This window comes from Sander lucioperca, chromosome 19 (genome assembly GCF_008315115.2).
Source record: "Sander lucioperca isolate FBNREF2018 chromosome 19, SLUC_FBN_1.2, whole genome shotgun sequence".
Taxonomy (NCBI): domain Eukaryota; kingdom Metazoa; phylum Chordata; class Actinopteri; order Perciformes; family Percidae; genus Sander; species Sander lucioperca.
Genome location: NC_050191.1, coordinates 16,542,716 through 16,556,859, shown reverse-complemented (window position 1 = coordinate 16,556,859; position 14,144 = coordinate 16,542,716). Strand labels below are relative to the sequence as shown.

At 40.1% G+C, this 14,144-nt stretch overlaps 1 protein-coding gene across 3 annotated transcripts; it reads right to left on the bottom strand.

Moving 5' to 3' along the window:
• Positions 1-159: 159 nt before the first annotated feature.
• ak9 (adenylate kinase 9) lies at positions 160-13,474 on the bottom strand. 3 transcript variants are annotated; one of them, XM_035995625.1, is made up of 37 exons: positions 13,305-13,474; positions 13,023-13,117; positions 12,719-12,782; positions 12,584-12,636; positions 12,367-12,463; positions 12,173-12,285; positions 11,847-12,006; positions 11,496-11,623; positions 10,974-11,048; positions 10,598-10,699; positions 10,261-10,400; positions 9,832-10,154; positions 9,445-9,465; positions 9,092-9,210; positions 8,681-8,828; positions 8,461-8,557; positions 8,271-8,356; positions 8,118-8,177; positions 7,768-7,962; positions 7,439-7,572; positions 7,078-7,284; positions 6,714-6,989; positions 6,473-6,594; positions 5,872-6,091; positions 5,031-5,084; positions 4,734-4,949; positions 4,139-4,357; positions 3,767-3,983; positions 3,470-3,671; positions 2,654-2,800; positions 2,310-2,527; positions 1,948-2,144; positions 1,507-1,676; positions 1,085-1,183; positions 821-923; positions 583-697; positions 160-492 (listed from the first exon to the last, which is right to left on the bottom strand). In XM_035995625.1, the coding sequence occupies exons 1-37, from the start codon at positions 13,318-13,320 to the stop codon at positions 284-286; spliced, it is 5,217 nt and encodes a 1,738-aa protein (XP_035851518.1). In that variant the 5' UTR covers positions 13,321-13,474; the 3' UTR covers positions 160-283. The 3 variants fall into 3 exon arrangements, with proteins under 3 accessions (XP_035851518.1, XP_035851519.1, XP_031178280.2); XM_035995626.1 differs by having other exon boundaries at positions 6,473-6,591; XM_031322420.2 differs by lacking the exons at positions 8,118-8,177; positions 9,445-9,465 and having other exon boundaries at positions 284-492; positions 11,496-11,618; positions 11,848-12,006; positions 13,023-13,114; positions 13,305-13,320.
• Between the last annotated feature and the right edge of the window lie 670 nt (positions 13,475-14,144).

The following is a 14,144-nucleotide window of genomic DNA, read 5'->3' as shown; positions in this document are numbered from 1 at the left end:
TTAAGCCTCCCAGTTAAGATAAAAGCTTGCAGTTATGATCACATAATTACAGCTATATTCTCTTTGACAACCAAACAAAGAAAATGAAAGTGCAGTGTCTAGTATACAAGCTACATAGAAGCAAGGTTAATGACCCAAGCAAAACACATTTTCCAGCCCTGACAGTGAAGAATGCCTTATTACATGCTTTTGAAAAAATAAAGCAGATTGCTTTCAAATTTTGTTGTCGCACAGTTCTTCACACAACATGAAATAGCAGACAGTGGTCGGGCTTTAAAAATAGCTACAGCACACTGTTGGCACCTGGCAAGTCTCCCAAGGCCAGGAACCTATTGAGTTTGAACTCAAAGTCAATGGGACGTTCACAGGGAGGCCTGTAGTTCCCTGTCATTGTTAAGCTCAGGTAGGGAATGAGCGCACAGTTCTCTTCAAACAACGCCAGCTTCTTTTTGTACTTCTGGCGGGTGTAGTCTGTGCTGTTGTGGTTGAAAGCTGTAAATTATGTTAACATAATCATTGAGTTTAAGCAATTCACATGTGATGTTTATTGTGACCTAAGGCAACCTTAACATCTTGCTTTACCTTTCAGATAGAATGCCACATAGAGGAGTGAAGATCTTTGTATACTGAGGAAGGGATACTTTGGTTTGAGACACCCAACAGCTGTCATGGCCTTGATGACTGATACTGCCACACCCTAAAAAATACATACAACTCAAAACAGGGCAGATGTTGAAGAGGATTCAGAAACATACCTATATCAAAAGTTAACATAAAATCTCTGCAGACAGTTACAGTACTGTGTGTGTGCGTGCAAGACCTGCTCCAGGTAGCCCAATGTTGGAAGGGAGGTGAGGGGTACAGGTTCACAAAGAGGAGGAACTTTACTGGGCAGCTTCTGGTCCCAGTAGGTTTCAGGAATCCTTGAAAGATATATCAACACCAACTTTCACTCAATAGCCAAATAAAACTTTATTGAAAGTACTGGGAAGACTTCCAAATACTATGCACAACTGAATAATCCTTGTGAAAAGAAATCCAACTGAAAAACATTTCAGAAATATACAAAGAGATAGCTCCACACCTCAAAAACTTGTCCTGTTTCTGCTTTGTCTCAAGAATGTAGATGCGTTCTCTGTATTCCACTGCATATTCCATCTTTCCTCGAACCAGGGCTTCATACCTGAGGACAAATAAACCTATGACTAGAGAACTACCTAATATGATAAAGAGTTGTAGGCAGTAATAAGAAATTTGACACAAATAAAGCCCTTTTGACATGTTCTATTTGTTGGTATGTTGTAGTGTGACATTTGTTTTTAATAATTACGTGCTTTTCAAAATGCAGTTTCAAAGGTATCTTTAATCTAGTGAATTGGGCCAGGGACCAAAATTGATAAGTATAATAACTTGTAATTTCCCACTGATAAATTAAAATCTCTATTAATCAATTAATTATTAAACGAATGCCAATCATGTATTCAAACAGTGTAGTGAATAGTGTACCTTTGCTTTCCATCCAGATAGGTGACCGGGCAGAAGCCCTTCATCTCAACTTGCTGTGGGAACTTGTTCTTTACCTGGACCTCAGTGAGCTTTCTGGGCAGCAGCTGGGGTTGTGGGAGAGCGTGTGGGCAGCCAGGAGTCACAAACTGATCGGGAGTAGTCAGGAACCGCTGTGGTTGAGAGAGCAACATAAAAACATTTTTTCTTTCAGTCACAGTTAATCTATTTGCATGTTAAATATGTTATTATAAATGTAACTAAAAATGTGTGTATATTGTTTATCCTGCATGCTTTCATAGTATCATACATAAATAAAATCCACTGGGTAGTTACAGAAATCGTGCACAGAATTTGAAAAGGAGAAAATCTCCTTAATTTGGCTCGAATGCTTTTCCATACTCATTTGTGCATTTAACCATCTATGTGCTCCAGTACACTGACCTCTAAATGGTCTTCGCCACACATCTTATAATAGTGTCCCCTGTACTCAGCTGCATGAGTTAAGGCTGCACTTTCTGAGCAGTCCACCAGGTGGAGATGTAGAGCCAGGCAGACAGGGCAGTACTGTCCAAACTCTCCAAGCCGATACTGCAGTTCCTTGGGTGTGATGCACATTCTGTTGATGCATGCTGCTTGCCCTGCAAAATGAAAAAGCATGGGGAGTCTGAACTAATGTCATCTTAAGATGACGAGTAAGGCAAGTTTTCAATGAATACGGTATTTGGCATGTTTTACTTTGGTGTAAAAAAAAAAAAAAAAAAAACCTATCTGAGCTGATGTCTGGAAAAGCTTCTAGTACTTACTGTTGCGCGTCCTGTCCAGGTAGCTGTGGATATATTTCATGCTGATGCTGACCTCCTTTATACTGCTGTTCCAGATCCACCATTTGCTTTTCAAGCCATCAAGGAGGATCCAGTTCTGATATTGTTGTTGGAAGTGTTGCCTCACATGCTCCATCTCCTGCTTATAACAAGAGTTACGAATGTGGAGGATCTCTGAGCTGTCGTGCATCAGGTGAGGGCTGCAGTAGGAGGAGAGGGGGGCAGGACATTTATTACATTAACTTTGACAGTTTGTGATTTTAAACAGCTCTCAGACTTGTGATATGATGTGTATTTATAGTTGCTATCGATGTGTGTTCTCTCACTTGTTGGGCTTCATCTTGTCCAGGAGACCTCTGGTAAGCACCTCCACTGTGGCCAGCTCCAGCTCTACTACTATCATGGGGATGATGCTCCGAGACCCCATCAGCTCTGTCTGCTTAAGTGTCTTCGGAAAGCCATCCAACACGTACCTGGGATAACACCCTCAAGTAGGAATAAGTACAACATGTGCAGATGTCTTGACAGTCAGAGTAAGAATAGTTTATATCCAAGACGCTCCACTTCCAGGATTGCTCCGTTGCCACTGGAAATTCCGCCGGATTTCAATCTTTCCGGCCGGATGTCCATTACTTTACGCTTTCTTTGTGTTGGAATTTTAAACTCTGGTGGATTTATGAGGACTATGGTTAACTGCTCCTCAGATCTCTGCAGGGTTAATCCAGACAGCTAGCTAGACTATCTGTCCAATCTGAGTTTTCTGTTGCACGACTGAAACAACTTTTGAACGTACACATGTTAAAAACTAAATAAAATAATAATAAAATAATTTAAGTTCCTTCCCGAGGCTATTTTGCAGCGGCACCGTGGCTCTGCCCGGTGCTTCTGAGGATTATGATTGGGTTAAAGAAATGCCAATAAACCAGAGCACATTTTTCTCCTATCCCGGAATGCTGTGTGGACTAGCCGGACCCTCCTCCACAGCGCTGTGGAGGAAGGTCTGGCAAAGCGAGACTAGAATAAGAAAAAAGTCTTTGTCTTGAAACAAAAAAAGCAAAAAAGTTATTTCAAAGTAAAAGTTAGGATATTTTCAAGCCTTGAGTTTTAATAACTCTATACGGAACACACACACCCCAGCTTACCCTCGAGTGCCGCAGATCGAGCTCATGAGTGCCACCTCCAGACACTGAATGGCCAGTTCATCAGGTACAACGAGTCCCTGGGAGAGATGCTTTTTCATCTGGACAGCCAGATCAGTGTGCTCGTGATTGTTAAGCACTGTACGCATAGCGCCGCCAATGGACAGACAGGCCAAGCCATATTTCTGAGCAAACATCTGTGCCACTGGAGAGTTAAAGCAAAGTGAGAGAAATGCAGAATGTGAATAATAGAAAGAAGAGAGAGATAATCGTTGGAAAAAGTGTAAAAAAAAAGCTTACCAGTGGTTTTTCCAGATTTGGGTGGTCCAACAACAGCTATTTTAACAGGAAGGGACGGGGTGGGCTTTGGCTGCCTAAGGTACTTCAAGGGGTTCAGCATAAATGTGTTACGGTTCTCCTTAGTTGCAAAAAAGTAGATAAACTGATGGAAGATTAGGGGATATGTGGTATTGAAGGGCCACTGCAGAGGCTGGATCAAATCTCTCTCTTTGTAGTGCTGTAGAAGGGGGACATTTCACAGAGTTCTGCTGATTAACATGTCAGGACAAAAGAGTAAAGGTGTACTAGTTATTGGTAATTTATAATACAAATCGTGGCCTCATCCCCCAGATGCTAAAAAAGACACCGTGGCCATTCCTAAATGACGCCTACCTTTATGGGGTCCCAGCAGCCAAAAGCGCTGTGGAACTTATAAGAGGAGAGCAGCAGCTTATGTGCCAGGCTGTATGAGATGGGTTGGCATTTTTGGAAGAGTGACTCCCTGTTGGTCAGCAGGGGCTGGACTTTCTGGAGCAGCTTCTGCTGAACAATCCGGAGCTTGCGAGATGCACTGATTGACACTTTGGGTATGTTTAGTTCACTCAGGAGCTCCTGATGATAGAACAGCACAAAGCAGAATTTATGAGCATTAGTAAAGCACAATATGTAAACATACATTATGCAGAGCACATAAAGTCAATATTAGGTTTATCTTAGGACCAACTTGTGTCTCTGTAAAGTCAAAGGATGTCAGAATGTAAAATGTTTGTAAGTATCTATCAGAGTCGTAACGTCTAATGATGACAATTTGTTTCAAGTATTACCTTGTTTGTTATGGCTTAGACTATTGTAGTGAATCTTATATAGATTATATTACTCTCCTGACTGTCCTTGAAGCAAATATTTAATAATAGCAGAAATGGGTGAGGGAAGCAAATACGTATGTCTGGCTAGTTAATTGCCTTCATTGGGTTTTGTGTCTTTGTACCATAACAGTAACAAGGCTGTTTTCATCTGTCACATAACGCTCTGCTATCTCCATCTCCAGCCTCTCAGACGCCGCCTCCTCATTCTCTTTATTCTCCATGTCTTTGTTATCCTCTTCTAAAGGAAACTCTTCCTCCAGCATGTCCTCTATCTCTTCCTCTATGTTGCCTGCAGTTTCATCCTCTTCATCATCTTCTTCATCCTCACGATATCTGAGCTGATGAGTTGGAGATAGGAGGAAGAGGCATTAACAGTGATGAAGAGGGAATGACGATGTGGTTATAATGAGTTTGCTTACTTTGTTTTTGGCTGCCTTCTTGAGTTCAGCCCTTCTCTCAGCAATGTTGTTCTCCTGTACCAAAGAGATAGCTGTACTCACACAATCTATAGATATTGTCAGGACATTGTCAGGACTGTTTAACTTATTTTATTATTTTATTTTACATTCTATTTTTATCTTTATTAATACATACTATGTGTATATGTTTATACTTATATTGTTTATATTCTTTTTATCCTTCTTATATTTAGAGTATGTGTGACATGCACCTAGCCTGACAAGCCAGACCCACATCAAGATGTTGGGTCTGGGAACTCAGCATTGGCAGGACTCAATCCGAGGGGCGGGATAAACGGTTGTCTTTCAAATTCCCTCTGCACGCAATAGGATAGCGCTACAACCAACCAGAGCAACGCTAGTTGATAGATTAAACTTTTGCCGTATCCGGTCGGCAAATCTCTGAACACATCTTCCTTTTTTAAAAATGACTTCAGTGCCGTTCTTTGTTCTTTTCTCAAAGAAAAGCTTAACTCCAAGTCTTCCAGAAGACTGCTGTTCCCAGCAGCTGCAGCCATAAGCCCGCCCACCGACTCTATACATGATGTGATTGGCCTGACTAGAGTTTGGTTTTTCCCAGCTCGCAAGCGAACGGAGAGTGCCTAGACCCCACTGGCTGCAAATTAAATTTGCTGCCGCTAGGATGCGTCTAGATTTCTAGGCTAACATGCACCAACAACACCATGACAAATTCCTTGTATGTGTAAAAAACGTACGTGGCAATAAAGCCCTTTCTGATTCTGATTCTGATTCTGAATAAAATTAGCAGAGAAGTGATTCTACCAAGTTGTCACTTGCTTACCCGGTTCTGCTTACGTAGATCATAAAGGAGGTTTAGTTGTGCTTCACGGCGGTTGTGGCGCTCACGCCACTTCTCCAGGTATGTCGGCAACAGACGCTTCTGAACATCTGTGACATCCACCACCAAATTTACCACAACATCAGGGAAAAGCTGTTGCTGCAAAATGTACTGCACCTCATCGGGATTTTGAGGGAAGCCCTCCAAAATAAAACCTGTAGACCTACAAGGTGGAGAATGTTAGGGTTAACAGATACATTGTGTTGTCAGGTGCACAAAAACACTACATGTAGGCAATGTACATAAATACACAGAGGAAAAAAATGCAATAAAAAGACACACACAATGCATATATAATGAATTAAGGTACATAAGGTCTAAAATATAGAAGTGTAAGGATGTGAAAGGTATGTATGTGATGTTTGGGATTTTTAAGTGAAAGTTAAAGAAGCAGAAAGGGAGCATGAGAGATTAAGAGATGTATAAAGATTTATCAAAGAAAACATTTTTAAATTTTATGAAGTATGCTTATTTGCCCTTGTGTGTGTATGTATGTGTGTGTGTGTGTGTGTGTGTGTGTGTGTGTGTGTGTGTGTACAACTACATGTATGGTTCCTGATTCCAGTATGGTGCGATAATCATATCCAGGATCTCTGGGGTAAGTGGATCTCCGTCAGACAGGTATGCTTTGATAGCCGTTTCCTCATCAGTCAGGATCACTTCCTGCTGTAGACACAGAGTAGCACATGCACAGTATTTCAGTGTCAAAATATTATAATTCTTTAACATTCTTGTAATTCTTGTAATTCTTGATCTTGCTACAGAGAAAGTTAATTGAAGCTGACCTCCATGTCATTTGTGTTGTCGGAGTTCTCCTCCATCTCCTCCTCGTCCTCCCCCCTGGCTTCCTTTATCAGAGCCTCCAAGTCCTCAGCAGACTCCTCTGGAGACTCCACCTCATCAGAATAAGGTACATGCTCCTTTGTCTTGGCCATGATGAGCATTTGGAGTTGCTCCCTGAACTGAATATGGAAAATGCCAAGCTGCTGGGCGAGCCACTCACCCTGAGTGGTCTTGCCTGACCCTCGGGTGCCAAGCAAAAAGATCCGCAGGGCAGGAGGCTTGGACAGAAGAAGATAGAAGAAACTTGTTAGGTATTTTTGCTTTACTTACAATGACTTTTTCTTTTTTTCTTATGTCAGTTTGTACCTTGAGAGGCCCAGTCTGTGCAACAAAATGTGCAGGATTTTGAAGGAAAGAGTCCCTGGCTGCTTGGCTCGAGAAATAGAAGGTCTTCTCACGGTACTTGGCTGCAATTTCATCCGTACAGGGCCACAGGACGTTGTGGTTTTTTAAGGCCACAGGGCAGAAATTATGGGTATCGCCTAATACTCTCTTGGTTGTTGCGTCCCCCTGCTGTCATTGAGAGGAAGGAGATGCTGATAAAGGTTTGTTTATATTTTTAATTGACAACAAAGCAGTAAGACAGGCCTCCATCTTCAGTATCTTCAATTATATATAGGATTATAAACTTGTCCTTTATAAAGTCAAAAAAGATTTGTTAACTGACTTCTTCCTCCTCAGCTGCATCATTGTCACTGCTGCCTTCCTCGGCTCTCTCCAGCTCAGCTAAGGCCTCCATATCCTCCGCCTCCTTGTCCAGGTCTGTTGCTGACAGTTCCCAGGACACATACTGAAAGGGTTCTAAAAATCAAGCATGTAAACCAGATTGGATTATTATCAATAATTTAAAAACATTTGTCATAAGTTATTATGAGTAATTATTATAGTTATAATAAATGTAATTGAAACCTGACTGTCCATTCTGACCAACATGCGGTTTGTGGGGTTAACAAAATTCAAGACTGGGATTGATACTTCACGAAGGGTTACACTCACTCTCCATGTGAAGGACCATCTGTTTAAGCAGGTCTTCAGGGCTTTTGTCGCCAATCTTCAGTACTGAGTGTGGGACAGTTAAAGCGGACTGCATTTGGTCCCATTCGTACACAAACTGTTGCAGTTGCAATTTATAGTCATTCATCTCTGGGCCGTCTGGATAACCCAAGTCCCAATGATCAGGTAGTACCACAGCTGGGGCGACACAGAAATGAGAAGGAGATGGCGGTCCAGAGTTTGAGATGGAGGGAAAACATTAAGTTCAATGCTGCTTTTATGGTGCTTACATACATTATAATATGTAAGGTGTGTGGGATTTGAAACAACAGAATGTGATCAAAATGTCTCACCTTCCTTTTTGATGATGGCAGGAGGCACAGGGCTGGTGGTGTCAGACTGTTCAGGATTTTCTACAAAGGACATTAATGAATGCTTTAAAAACAGTGTTGGTCAAATTCTACAGGATCAGGGAGCCTTTGTGAATTTAGGCTGACAGTTGGTACCTTCGGTCTCTTCAGCAACTGTCTCTAGATTTGTTTGCAGCTCTGCAGTCTCGGCCTCTACCTCCGATTCTGGCTCCTTCTGCTTTCTAAAATTGAGAGAAATTAAGCACAAGAACAAAAGCCCCATAAACAATCAATTCCAGATATAACAACCCATACAATTTGACAGCATCATTGCACCTCCACTCACAAGACCAGTTTCTCCTTCTCAGATTGTTCATCCTGCAACCTCTTGCTCACTGCTTCGTCCACGCTCTCCTTGTTCGTCTCATACAATCTCTTCAAAACTGTTCAACACATTTAAGTGCAATGATACATGATCACTGACAGAACTCAAATATAGACTTGACTCTACAGTATATACTCTACATAAAACAACAACTTGTTAGCATTGTTACTGTGTCTCGTACCTTGATTGCTATCACTGTCTTTGAGACAGAAGAGAGTGTCTGGCAGGATTCCAGCTTGCTGTAAGGCTTTCATTTGGGAAAAGTTCTTGGGAAAGTTGTCAAGCACCCAGCCAGTTCTGACATCTGCACCAGTGTCAGCCTCTTCAATCTGTAACATCACAATTATTGAGCAACACCCCTGCAAACTCTTTATAGATGTACTATACATCTAAATGGTGGTTCATTCATTTGGTTTAACTTTCTACCAATCATATTTACTGATTTATGTTAAATATACTTTTTCTCCAAATACATTCAATACATTTCCAACAACAGTCACAACAAAAATGTAGAGGGAATGCTCATTTTTTTTAGAAACCAAAAAGCTTGCAGTGTAAATACATCTGCCATGTTTCAGATTTTATAACATACCTCTTTTATACGCTTCTCCAGTACCCCAGCATACAGGCTGAAGGGAGATGTGCTCTGATGTTTGGCTTCTTCCAGCGCAGTGAGCACCATGGTTTGTACCTCTGGATGATCCTCTGTCACTGAGAACAGCAGAAAACATTTGCACACAAATACAGTGTATGCTGCCACATAATCTCGACTCACATTGAGCTCCGAAACTCTGGGGACACAACATAGCGTGACCAGACTACCCTTTGTGATGTGTACAGTACGTGTAAAAGATTTTAAAATGGTTAATTTATCCATGTCTGTTTGTCTGCATGTGTGTTTGCGCCAGAGACAGAAAGAATAAAGAGAATGTTTTTACATCTTACCTTCTACAGAATTGGTTTCATTGGATGAAATTAAAATATCGGAACATTAATTCTGTGTATGACAGTATACGTCAAATAATGCTGTATACTACATGGTATTTCAAAGGGCTGATGTGTGATATAACTTATATAATTTGTTAGTAGTTATTAAGCTATGGCACATTGTGTTACAGTTAGCTCAAACATGATTTAGTTGTCTCTTACAATGTATACAATACAAGTGTACAGGTGATAGTGAATATCATTTTTATTTATTGATGGTTTATTTGATAGTGACAGATACAGTATACATAGATAAACTAAAGACAGCTAACCCATCGTCCTTGTCATCATCATCATCATCATCATCATCATCATCATCATTATTAACAACTAAACTCAACTTACCTGAATTCTGTCCAACATCCTTCTCCATCTTCATCTTGATTTTCTCTATAGCGACTTGTGTTGTCTCCTCTTTGATTTTGTCAACCCTCTCCTGCTCAACCTTGTCCAGAACCGGCTGCACCAGTACCTCCATATCAAGCACCAATGCATTGTAGTGTTGAGCTAGAAGCTTACATAGAGTGCTCTTCCCTGCCTGTGGAGGTCCTATGATGGAAACTCTGCAAGGGGGCCTGGGCATCGGAGGAAGTAAGTACCGTCGGGGGTTTGTGAAAAATTTCTGGCAGGCCTCCTGAGATGAGAGGATGTACAATTTGTCCTGGAAGCTGCGCAGGGGGGTGAAATTACAGTTGGTTGACATTTTTACCCAGTCTCATTTAAAGCTATTGGATAGATTCCTCACCTGGCCACAGCCTACAAAAGATCACTCACCCCACACATAATTCAGGCTTGCCAGGAATGACCTTGCCCTCCCTCAGAGCAACAGGACAAGTTCTGCCCCAGCGGCTCCTTCTCCATTTAAAGCCCGGAGCCACTGTCCTGGAGGAGGACATGACTCTCATTAGGTCCTCCTGGAAAAGAGATGGACTCAGGATTAAACTACTTTCGATTTAGTGGAGGGAGTATGTTTAAAATGCCTGTTAGTGCATCATTTAAAAAAAAATTGTTCTTGCATCAGCCTTACCTTTGTGTTAATAGTTTAAATGTATGGTGTTTTGAATACTGTTTTTTTGTAAATAAAATATGAATAAGGTCAATAATGGCAGACCGTGTCAATGTCTTCTGGCAATTCTTCCTCATCAGTCTGGTGGAGGAGGACTGGAATGGAGACACGCTTTATTGCCATGGATCCAAGACGGGACATTACAGACTAGAGACAAAACAATCGACAAAATAAAGTCAGCCCACAGAATACATAGGTAGTTGAACATGCACATTTATGCCCGCACACGCACATGCACACATAGCACTGTTGTCTCACACCAGCACCAGACTAACATTGCCTGCAAATTAAAAACATACTATGGTGACAAAATCTATTCAATTATGATTATCTATGGTATGCAACATTTTAATGTTTATTATCTTGTTTGTAAGACTGTAGCATGTATTTCCTGTAGACGGTTCATTTATCCCTAGTGTACCAAGTGCAGCTCTTCAGGTGTGTTGTTTCCATCCAACTCCAACAGGTAGAGGGGGTTGTGTTCTGTCATGTAGTCCTGAAAAAATATTACTTTTGTCAAGGGGGAAATTAATTGAACCCATCTGATATAATTTAGAACATCATATTAACGTGGATCTTTAGATCAGGCTGTTAGTCAGACCTTCTCTTTATCAGCAGTTACAGTATATCTCAGATGAGGTCTTATGATATGGCTTTTTAAATAAAGGTCAAACCTTTACACAAATGCAATATCTCTGACTGCACTCTGGCGTGTAAGAAAAATCAACCTGATTGCCCCATCAAAGCTGTTTGAAATGTATCATGTGGCTGTACATGATCCAAAGACAAAAAATGTAATTTATATTGTGTAAGAAATGGATGACTTCATTTCAAATGATTAGCCCAACTAACAGCTGCATTATGTGTAGGGAGTGACACGTTTATTTAACTGCTTAATTAAAGTGTAAGCCATTCTGAAATTTTGAAGCCCTGGGTAACTCACCTCCAGTGGTCTGAGCATGGTATTCTTGTACATGGTGAGTCTAGGAAAAGCATTTCTGGCCAAGTTTTCTGGTGTCCACACCATCTGGTCAATAATATCTTTTTGGAGTTCTTCTCCCCCAGCCTGCAAGAAAAGAAAAACAAAAACAATTAATTATTTTAATTATAATGAAAAAAGTCCAAATAATACAACATAATGAAATTGGGGAATGAAGGAACTAATAATAATAATCATCATCATCATCATCATCATCATCATCATCATATTATTATTATTCAAAACCAAATTACTCTAACACCAAAGACAGGAAAGGTTAAAACCAGTGGCAAGAGGTGTTTTCTCTCAACCTTACCTGCTCCTCCTCATCCTCATCCTCCACTTCCTGGTCCTTGTTCTCCTTCTTCTTGTTAAACACCTCCTCACGCTTCCACTGATCCCTGTTGTACAGCTGCCCTGTCTCTGGGTGCTGCTTCAGACCTGAGAGCCGGTGGACCAGGTCCTTGTCTGTACACTGGTGGAAGATGGAAGTGTTGAGTTCTCAGATGTACAAACCTTTGTCAGAATATGAACTTTCAACTTCCAAATACTTCCATTGCTAAAATAAAAGATATTTCATAGCTTGAATTAATTGCTGCTTGATGACATGCACAACTCTAAATAGAGGGCATGTGGATAACCTTGATGTTGATGATGAAATCAGGTGTTAGTTTGAAGTTTTTGATCAGCTCAAGCTGCTCTTGCATCTTCAGACACTCTTCTGACAGGAACGGTAGGCAGCTCAGTACATACCCTGCATTACAACACATGTGTTATCAAGTGCAAGCAGTGGCTTGCTCACATAGTGGTGTTTTGAATGATAATTACAATTTACCGTAGTGCTCCACATGGTGTGAGTTTAGCCTGGCAAGAATCAGCTGGAGCACCATTTCTTCTGGTATACTTCTTCCCTCAGATAAGATATTCAAGATCTAAAATGGTCAGAGCAATTCATACACCATAAAAAAGATGCATACATATGTATGGAAAACACATGACATAAAAAGGGACAGTTAACCTTTCTGTCCTATGACACATGTAATTATACTCACCTCTACACCTTGCTTTGTTTTATTTTTAATATGTGTGTTGAGCAGATCTGTATCTGAAATATTATAAAAGATGATAAATATATATGTATATATTATGTTGGTACAATGACCAGAAATACAGCAAATTGAACTTACCATCAATTAAGATACACTTCCAGGACTCTGCAATGTTTTTGGCCAAGGTGGATTTGCCAACACCCTGTCACAAAAAATGTCATGTCATTGGGTTATATGACATGGAACGTAGAAGATAATAAATGCCAGTGTTTTGATGTTATGTGGTTCAATTGTTGTTTACATGCAGATGTGTTCTCTTACATCTTCACCTTTACCCGAGGAAGACCATATGGATGTGTGTGTGTGTAGATACCTTGTATCCATTTCTGATTGTGTCTTATTATGTGTGTGTGTGTGTGTGTGTGTGTGTGTGTGTGCTTACCGGTCTTCCAACTATAATGAAGCAGGTGGGTTTGGCAAGAAGACTCTCTCTCTCAGCATCATCTTCTATTAGGTTGTCCACTAACCGGTCCACTTAAGCGTATATTACATATCAATGAACAGAGAGAATCAAAAGTCATAAACAGAGGGTATCTGTCAGTTGCTTGTAACGTTAATGTTAATCTGACGATTTACCTATTCGGCCGTTTCTTATAAAATTGCCGATATAAAAGTTGACTAGGTAACGTTCATTTCTGTCATATTTCAACGGAAATGTTCTTACCGTTAGTTTGGGTCATTCTTATATCCTTTTTCCCCCTATCTTTTCCCCGTTTAAACTGTTATCATCGTTTGTTGACTAGGATAACACGTAACCTAACGTTAGCTATCCAAGGTTAGCAGTCACGTATACTGTCACCATAGCAACTCACAAACAAAGGGTGGTAGTTTTACTTATGGCTCGAAAGATAGAAGCCGCGTTATAAGAGACTGTATAAGGTTAAGAGGTGTGTGTATTCTCCATAGACTGTTAATATTAATATACTAATATACAGTCTATGGTATTTTCAAGTAGAGAGTAGGCTACACTACATTAGCGATTTAGACTTGGTATTGAATTGTCTTGCACTTTCTGTGAACTAGCTAGAAGAAAAAATAATCTGTCATCTGTTTTATCACTGTAACATTATAGCACACGGTTGATGCTTAAAAGGAAAACTGGGCAAACACTTCACTTTCAGAATAAAGACAGTCTCATATGTTTTGAAGGTAATGAGATAGAAAAAGATGGGTTAGATTTTTTTGTACAGTTAATTTTATTATTGGGGAAATTCCACATTCACAAGAAGAAATGGGCAGACTACAAACCAAACTTTGGACATTTTTTTATCAATAACTGCATATGGCAACACTGTAGAAACCTTAAAAAATAAGAAGGTAATTAAGATGTGTTTGATCAATTTCTTATGGCCGGGATTTGTGTGTACATACTGTTGATATTTTTGTGTTCTTTAAATAAATAAAATATAATATATATATATATATATATATATATATATATATATATATTATTTTTTTTTTTAAACAAAGCTTACAGTTTATGGTGAAAAGACGCAAAGGCAAA

Bases quoted from the DNA above. Each gene is read 5' to 3' on its own strand.
- ak9 (XM_035995625.1), bottom strand. The intron at 12,286-12,366 runs GTAAATTGTAAT...GTTGTAATGCAG, and splicing joins ACACCATGTGGAGCACTACG to GGTATGTACTGAGCTGCCTA. The intron at 9,211-9,444 runs GTAAGATGTAAA...TGCTGTTCTCAG, and splicing joins TGAAACCAATTCTGTAGAAG to TGACAGAGGATCATCCAGAG.